This window comes from Miscanthus floridulus, chromosome 9 (assembly GCF_019320115.1).
Source record: "Miscanthus floridulus cultivar M001 chromosome 9, ASM1932011v1, whole genome shotgun sequence".
NCBI lineage: Eukaryota > Viridiplantae > Streptophyta > Magnoliopsida > Poales > Poaceae > Miscanthus > Miscanthus floridulus.
Window position 1 is genome coordinate 125,500,238 of NC_089588.1, and position 8,976 is coordinate 125,509,213.

Consider the following 8,976-nt stretch of genomic DNA (forward strand, 5'->3'; position numbering starts at 1 on the left):
GAGAGAGGGACGAGTGAGGGAGATTGAAGAGAGGAAGAGGGAGACGGCCGGGGATCTGGACCTCCTCGACCTCCGGATCTAGACCTCTGTCTACGAACCTCGAAGGAGAGAAGCCGCCGCCACCTTGCGCCGGAAACCACCGTGGATCCGGGCTGGCACCACCTTCTTGCGCAGCCGTGAAACCACGCCATGACCGCCTCCTTGCGTTTCCCCCGTCGTGGATCCACGCCGTGGGGGCCTCCCCCGCTGACGAGGGAGGGAGAGAGGAAGAGAAGGAGGGAGCGCCTGAGCTCCGAGGGTCGCCACCGCGTGCGAGCTCGGAGGGCCACCGCCGCGCGAGCACCCGGGAGCCGCCGTCGCGGGGTGGCGCACGGCGGAGGGAAGAGAGGAGGAGGCGCGCGGTCGCATGAGTCGGGGATGAGAGAGGGAGGCGGCTGGGGATGTGGAGTGAGGCTAGGGTTCACAAGTGAAGTGCCACTTATATACGAGCCCAGTAGAAAAGCTGAGATGGGCTTCTTCTGGGCTGAGAGTTTGGGCCTTATTTTTTAAAGCGGGCTTTATAAAATGCCCGTCACGGTAAATCGATTTACCGTGGCGGGCTTCTTAAGACGCCCGCTACGGTTAATAGGGTATTTTTCGTGGCGGGCATCTTAAGACGCCCGCCACAGTAAATTAATTTACTGTGGCGGACAAAAGAGCCTGTCACGGTAAATAAAAAATGCCCGCATCGGTAAATCACGGGATTAACCGTGGCGGGCTAAAATGGACGCCCGCCTCAGAGGCCATCGGGGGGGTGTCGCGGTTAATCGTTTGTGTAGTAGTGTAAACTACTCGCTCTCGCTCTCTGTCCTCAATTCCTCATTGAGCGAGCACACCAAGTCGTCCATGGCAGCAATAAACCATTGAGCAAGTGGCAAAAGAGCTACGGGCCGGCACGCGGTCGTTGGCGCTAGCCGCTCAACTCTTCGTCTGTAACCTGACGATTTCCGTCGTCTTATTGCCATACCAACTTCTTGAACAGAGGTTTCATTCTCACCGTCATGGCATCGCCACCTCCTGCTTCCTCTTCCTCCTTGGAAACAAGTATCTTATCGTTGAGCACTGCGCGGGAGAGCTTGGGTCCGCCATATCTCTGGACCCCTGACCATGAGAGTTCTTACAGAGTTTGTTGCTCTATGGGAGAGGCTTCAGCAGGTGCACCTAGTGCCGGAGGTACCTGATACTTTCACTTAGAGGCTAACGACGGACGGCCTGTACTCGTCGGCCTCGACCTATGGGGCAATGTTTCTTGGCTCCTCTAGACCACTGGGTGCTAAGGAATTGTGGGCGCCGCCTAAAGTCAAGTTCTTTTACTGGCTAGTCATGCACGGTCGCTGCTGGACTGCAGCTAGGCGATTCCGCCATGGACTGCAGGACTCGGACACCTGCATCATTTGTGATCAAGGAGTGGAAACTATGGACCATATTCTTCTCGGGTGCGTCTTCAGCAGGGAAGTATGGGCTCTGTGGTTACGCCGTCTACATCTGGATGACCTCGTGCATGTTCACGAAGAAGAGGCGATGCAATGGTGGCTGCGCAACCGGAAGCTAATCCCGAAGCCTATGCGCCGTGGTTTCGACTCCCTATTTTTCCTGATCGGCTGGATGCTTTGGAAGGAGTGGAACGCAAGGACTTTCAACAGGATCGCAACAACGGCGACACAGCTAGTCCAGAACATCGACGACGAACTCAACGTCTGGGTTTTGGCAGGTTACAGGCACCTATCGTCGCTGCAGACGCTGCTTTGATTAGTAGTTTTTGTCGGCCGTTCAGTCGCATATTTGTATTAGTTTCTAATCACATCCTCATGCGAGCTTGGTAGCCTCGGATTCGGTAATCGTGGGATTACCGTATCTGATTAGGTTTGAAACAAACTTTCTACTCCTACTTAATGAAAAACGTGCCACGGCACGTTCGAAAAAAAAAAGTATCTTATCGGTGATCGGTGCTGAGGCACCAGACGACAACTTCCTCTGTACCAGGTACGCACGCAAAAAGGGCGCCCTTAATAATCCTCTGTCTCAGTATCTCCTCATATGACCAGATGCGTTTATTACCCTCATGCATGCTGATTGCTGAGCATGTTCTGCACCATGCGCATCGATCGATGATAGCTGAACAACCAAATTATTTTCGGCAGACGGAAGCACCCAAATCGAAGGCTTCTGCGAGTGGCGAAAACCTGTTATACGGGATCAGAGCACGATATTGCCAAAGATGGCAAACAAGACAGCCCCAGCCGAGACGAGCGATCCAAGCACAGCCATAAGTGCATCTTGAAGATGAACACGCCGGGCCTCAGGTCGCCGGCCGAGCGTCCTCGACGTACCAGCGTCTCAGGGCCGTCTCAACAATTTTAAAGGCCCTTCGGCAAGCCAACGGCAAGGGCCTAGCAATCTAATCTTTTAGGACCAATTTGGCATGATTTTGGCTCCGGTAGCAGCTCATGCGGAGGAGCCCAAAGAGTTGTACCAAACACTTTAGGAGGAGCGCATCCATTTTCTGGTGAATAGAAGAAGAACTGGAGCCATTTTTAGGATTGGAGGACGAGCTGCAATCTGTGATTCTTCCTGCTCGAGTGTTCCGACTTCTCCGAAGGAGCACTTGAAAAGCAGCTAAGCCAAATAAGCCCATAATATGACCATTAATGTGTATAATACTACTAATAAGAGTTAACTTGCAGCATAGGTTGGAAGCGATGAGGAATAGACGAATAGCCAAATATCACAATAGAAAGCGATGGCAATCCAATTCCTAATTACTTGGGCTAAGTGTATGAACCTTTAAATTTTCATTATAATGATCCAAATACATATACTAAGTACTACATACATATACTCATGGGCCCCCTCGTGGCATGGGCCCCCGCCCGTCGCACCTGCTGCCCACCCCCCTAAGGCGGCCATGCAGCGTCTTCATCTTGGATTCGAGGGCAACCTCCCACGTAGTCGGCGACGTGTCATTATTCTCGCCGTCGTTCAGGTCCAGAATGCCCACTACTCCAGCAGGTAGCCCCGCCGCCGCTTACCAGGCGCACGACGGGAGGGTCCTCTCCGTCGCCGGCGTCGGCACCGTATCTTGCGACAACTTCCGTGTCCCCAACGCGCGGTGTGTCCCAGACCTCTACCGACATAAACCTGGTCTCCGTGCAGCAGATTGCTGAATGCGGCTACCTCGTCATGTTCGGCGGCGGCCAGTGCTCTGTCATGGAGCAGAGCTGCGGTAAAATCGTCGGGAAAGGCCGGTTGCACGCCGACGATGGCCCGTACCACCTCGAGTTCCTCGATATCCCACACGACAAAGTCTGTGAAGATAGCACGCCAACATGATATGGTCAATACATACATCTTCCTTGTCACGATATAACAGGGGTGCAGCCTTTCATGCATGTGCTACTCTCTTGTCACAGTATATAGATGTGTGTTCTAAAAAAAAGTATATAGATGTGAATTATTTCCTACAGTATTGTCCTATCGTACATGTATGTATTTATCCCTCTTATCTCTTGCAAGGTTTTAAATCTCCGGCTATAGCTATTTGAGGCAGATCAAGCTATTTGTGTTTATGTACAACTTAGCGGCTATAACCCGCTATAGCTCCATTTAGCCTCCGTTATAGCTTTTTTAGAGGTCATCCGCTAAATACCTTTAGCAGGAGATTTAAAACCTTGATCTCTTGGCATCTACATGTACAGCAAACGTATTTGTGTGTTAACCACTTTAAAAATAATGAGCTATAGTGTGCTTGATGAAATTGAACTTTGCGGATGACGCGCGGCCATGATGTTTGCATCACAGGCTACACTAGAAACAAGTGGTAACATGGAGACCACGATATGGTTCTAAAATTTGAAGCATAAATGGCTACAATTTCCAAACTGAGATCATCTAAATTGAATTTTGATTCCACTATTCTACTCTGAAATAAAACCACACTTAGCATATTTGGAAAATATGATGTAAAAGGACCGATTATTGTAAATGTGATGTAACAGAATTTCGAATACTGATTTGTCCTCCGACAGCTATCTCTTTCTCGCTGAGTTCTTCCCCTTTTCCCTCTTTCGTTCTCTCCGAATTCTATTGCGAACATGCCGCTACCGCATCGGCTTCGCGGAGTAGTGCTTTTAGCCAGCTAAGCGTGGAGCCGAAACTCCCGCGTGAGGAGGAGCCGCACCAAACAGGCACTAATCTGATTTCTCCATCCAAGCCATTACCAGATGATGCATTAGCAGCAGCTTTTTTTTGGCACGCTCAAGAACTGCAGCACGTAGAGACCGGACGAATTCTCCTGTGGAGCGACTGCTTCGCCGACCAGCTCGGGCCCCGCGTACAGCGTCGCCCGGTCTCCATCGAACCACGTGCAGATCCTGCTCTGCCTCGTGAGCTCACGGACGCTGATGAGGTTTGATGTGAGCCCTGGCGCAAGGAAAACACCTGGGATTGTGAAGCCTGCGGCTACCATCTGTATGTCGCCTATCATGGTGACGGGCAACGTGTTGCCGTTCGCTACCTGGATCCTCATCTCCCCGCCGGCGCGTCGCGGAGGCTGGAGAGGAGGCTGGCGTCACCCTGGATACTGGCACCTGAATCCAACAGGAGCTTTGGCCGTGGCGGCGGCGGTGTCGGTGTCGGTCGCGAAGAGCTGCTGCTGCTGCCATTGTCACCACCAGGTGGTGCTGCTGGCTGTGCTGCTGATACGGATGCAGTGTAAGCATACATGTCGTCGATGTTTGCCGGCGTTCCTCTTCCACTTCCACCCCACCCACCACCGCCGGATGATTCAGCGACGGCGAGGGAGGGGAGATGCGAGCGAGCTAGGGCGCCGGGCGGGTTCAGAGCTATCGTGTGGACTGGCAGGGACAGCAGCGGCGCCGCCGTCGCTGTCGCTACTCGATCGCTAGGGTTCGGTTTTTTGCTGCTCTGCTGATCCCATTCGATTTGGTAGAGTCGGGGGATGGTAATATAATAAAGCCTCGCGTGGGCCCGGGTGGTTGTCCTCGTCTTGGGCTCCGTGACTCGGAAAACGCACAGAGGGAAATGCACGATCGAACAGTACATACTAGCAAAAATATGTAGTCCTACATGGGCTGCGCAATATAATCCAGGAGCTCGGAAGCCCAAGACAAGAGTCAAAATCAGCCCACGTGGCCATATAGCAGTCCCGGACTCCACGCAGCGACGTGCACATGTCTGAAATCTTTTGTCCCAATTCATTTACCTAGCAATGACGTGCACGATTCATGTTTGCAGAAAATTGAAGATAGCTGGTCCTTACCACTCGTTTCCAGCTACCCATTTGGACTTCCTTCACTTTATACACAATAATTTTGTGACTTATATATATATCTTTATCTAATAATGCTACAACCAGGGCGTCCGACGCTAATGACACCCATCTCTACGAGTGGCGTGATGTGCACCATAACTTTACCTCATTGTTGCATACGCCGATCGCTTAATAAATAAATAAACAAATTCAACTCCTGGCCGCCTCGCTTTGCTCCGCACGCGCCATCTGCCCAACGAGCTCCTCTCTCTCATGCTTCCCTGCTGCTTCTCTCTCTCTCTCTCTCTCTCTCTCTCTCTCTCTCTCTCTCTCTCTCTCGCTTGCTTGCAACACTGGCGCGCGCCCTCCCCAACCCCGGCGTCCTCCTCCCCCACCCCGGCAGCGCCCCTCCCCCCATCCCGCCGTCCTCACCCATTGGGGCCCCCCAATGCTGCAGATCCGGTGGCCCTCTCCCCCACTCGGCGAGATCCATCGAGGTGGTGCAACAGTGTTGTATGGGAGTATGCATCTCTCCCCCACCCCGGTGTGGTGTGGCGCTGGTGGCGGTGGTGCTCGCGTGCAGCCGCTCGCCACCGTCTTCGACCCTGACGACTGGAGTCAACCGGCCCGACCTTCCCCTCTCTTTTGTTGCATATATATGTTTTTAAGTGTTTCAGGCATTTCAGATGTATGTTGCAATTATTTCATATGGATGTTGCAAAAGTAGATTAGAGGATGTTGCAAGTGTTTTAGAGGCATGTTGCAAGCGTTTGTTCAAAATATTTCATCTGTTTCTAGACGTATGTTGCAATCATTTTGATCTGAATGTTGCATATGTTTTTACTCATATGTTGCAATAGTATGTTCAAAAAATGTTTCATCTGTTTTAGTGTTCTGTTGCAGCAAGTGTTTCAATGTTTCATGTTGCAAGTGTTCTATTTGGATGTTGTATATATTTTCACGCATATGTTGCAAGTGTATGTTCTAGATGTTTTATCTGTTTTAGATATATATGTTGTATTTAAGTGTTTTATGTTGCACGTGTTTCAGGTTGTTCAGAGAGTCAAGGGGTGTCTAGGACATTCCAGAAAGCTTATCCGGAGGGCTATCCATCCCAACAAAATTCATATTCAAAGATTTTTCAAATGTGCTCAACTCCACCAAGTGTTCCAACAAGTCAAGTGTGTGAGTTAGCATTTTTCAAACATTTCGAAAGGCATTTCTCTTGCACCTCACCACGTCACTAAGCGCAATGCATATGCAAATGAGACTCACACTTAGTGGTACTAGATACCATTGTAACTAAAAGATTTTCCCTCTTTATAGTATGGCTATCTATCCTAAACCTGGTCAAGCACTTCTCTACTCAACTTAGACTAGTGAAATAAAATGCCCTACAAATATACCTTTACCTTGCGTATTCCATTCCATCTCTCCAATATTGATACCACACAAGCACCAACCTCCATCAAGCCACTTGTAATCATCACAAGTCTTGCATGGCTTGATCTCAGATGAATGAGATGATCAAACACCTCCCACTCATTTCCTTCAATGATTCATCATCCAAGTGAGATTGGGAGTGATCTTAGTGCATTTGCTTAGAGTTTGAGCATCTAGTGGAACTAAAGATCGTGTGAGCTACGGGATTGCTTGTTACTCTTGGTGGTTTCCACCACCTAGATGGCTTGGAGCAGCAGAGGAGCTTTGGCATGAGTTGGTGATTGTTCGTGGCCACTCCCGGTGATATTGTGACAGGTTCTTAGGCTTATTCCCCGATGGAGCACCAAAAGCTACTCTAGTAAATTGCTCGTGTCAGTGAGTACCCTCATTTGTGTAGGTTCTTACGATGCCTTTCTGTAAGGCTAAGCTTGTGATGCCTATTAGCTCACGAACCACCAAGTGAACGGTCGACACAACGGGACTAGCGTGCTGGCAAGCAAGTGAACCTCGAGAGAAAAATTGTGTGTCAATTATCTCCTTGGAATTCTCTTGGTATTGATTGATTGTCACTTGCCACATTTGGTATAACCTCACTACCACTCTTTTATATTTACTTTCTTATTTACTTATGTAGTGGTAGCTCTAGCTTAGCTAGTGTAGCCTAGTTAAGTAACTAGAAGTAATTAGTTGTTCTAATTAGCTAGCTCACTAGTGTAGAACTAGAGACATAGCTCTTGTGTGCCTAGAGATCATAAACTACCAGAATTGTTGGTAGGTGCTTGCCTTTTTAAGTAGAGCTAGAGCAAAAAGCTTATTCACCATTTGTTGTACTAATCAAATTGTTGTAGTATTTTGTAGAGATTATTATAGGCTATTCACCCCCCTCTAGCCATTTAGGACCTTTCATAGGGGTCCTTTCCTATCTCTCCTCCTACCATACTAGATGTTGTAGGTGAAAACATTCCCATGGCGGGCTACCTTGTCGGCGCTTTTAGTGTCGTTTCCTCCTTGGAGGCATGGCTAGGTATTCCAATTTCGTAGTTGCTCCTTTCATCTATCCATGGTGGTGCCCCAAGCTATGTCGTTTGGTGTCGTCCGACAGGTCATCGTGTTTAAGTTGTTTTAGTTGGGTCGTTTCAACCAAGTTGGAGCAAGTAGTAGCGTGAGTTGTGATAGTTTTTCGGTTGTTGTACCAAAGTCGTGTAAGGATGAGTGGAACACTCTCCTCAGTTGTATGGTTTTGTGCACAGTTTCCATTCAAAAAACTAAGCTGGCACTGCTTTTTTTCCTTTCTTCGTCTAATAGAAATCGTGGCAAAGCTTTTACCATCCTTTCTAAAAAACAATGCAGATCCATATGATCTCATCTTGTATTTGATCAGGATGTTCTTAGAATGTTAACATAGATAAAACATCCTACCCTACTATTGCGAGGACATCTTCCCCTAAATTGGTGTTTCTTTCATTGGTCATGGTTACGATTGAATTTGGACTAATTTGCATTGGACTTTCATGATTGTAGTTTCTATTACATCCTCATAGATATCCAGCTAGAAAAAAGTAGTAAGTCATGCCAAAGAACTCTCACACATACTAAACATGTAACCGAAGCTAGTAAAATTTGCATCCTAATGATAGAGCATTAAAGGGACCGTGACGCCTAAGAGGGCGAGGAGGTGATTAGACAACTTAAAACTCTATTTTCTAACTATGGCCTCTATTTTGTAACCTTAGCAAAACCTATTCAATTAAGTAACTATCTAAATCTGCAACTATAGTTTTGCTAGGTGCGTTGCTATCTCTACCGCAAAAGAGTTAAGTAACCTAGGCTCCAATCCTATGAACTAGCCTATCTACTAAGATTGGAAAGGTAAAGCATATAACTAAGGTAGTAAAGTAAATGCGGAAGCTTAACTGAGATAGAGATCCAAACTCCCATTGACAACTCCAGTAATTTTACCGAGGTATCGAGAAGCGCACAAGCTTTCTGCTAGTCCTCGTTGGAGCCCCTTGCAAGGGCCAAGCTCCTGGTAGAGTAACTCCGTAGATAGCATCGAGCCTTCCCCACGTGCAACTATGTCTCTGGAATGCCTCTCTTGGACTGCTCCCTGCTGTCTTCACTATCGAGCTTCCAGCTGAACCACTATGGGCATAATTCCCTTTGGTCCACAGTCGTGGCCACACTACAAACACGGTTGGTGTGGTTTCGTAAGACTACAAGCCCCT

General features: G+C 48.6%; 1 protein-coding gene across 1 annotated transcript; it reads left to right on the forward strand.

The window, feature by feature from the left end:
* The first annotated feature begins 1,281 nt into the window (after positions 1 to 1,281).
* LOC136480848 (uncharacterized) lies at positions 1,282 to 1,788 on the forward strand. The gene has a single exon (XM_066478284.1). The coding sequence runs from the start codon at positions 1,282 to 1,284 to the stop codon at positions 1,786 to 1,788; it is 507 nt and encodes a 168-aa protein (XP_066334381.1).
* Positions 1,789 to 8,976: the final 7,188 nt, after the last annotated feature.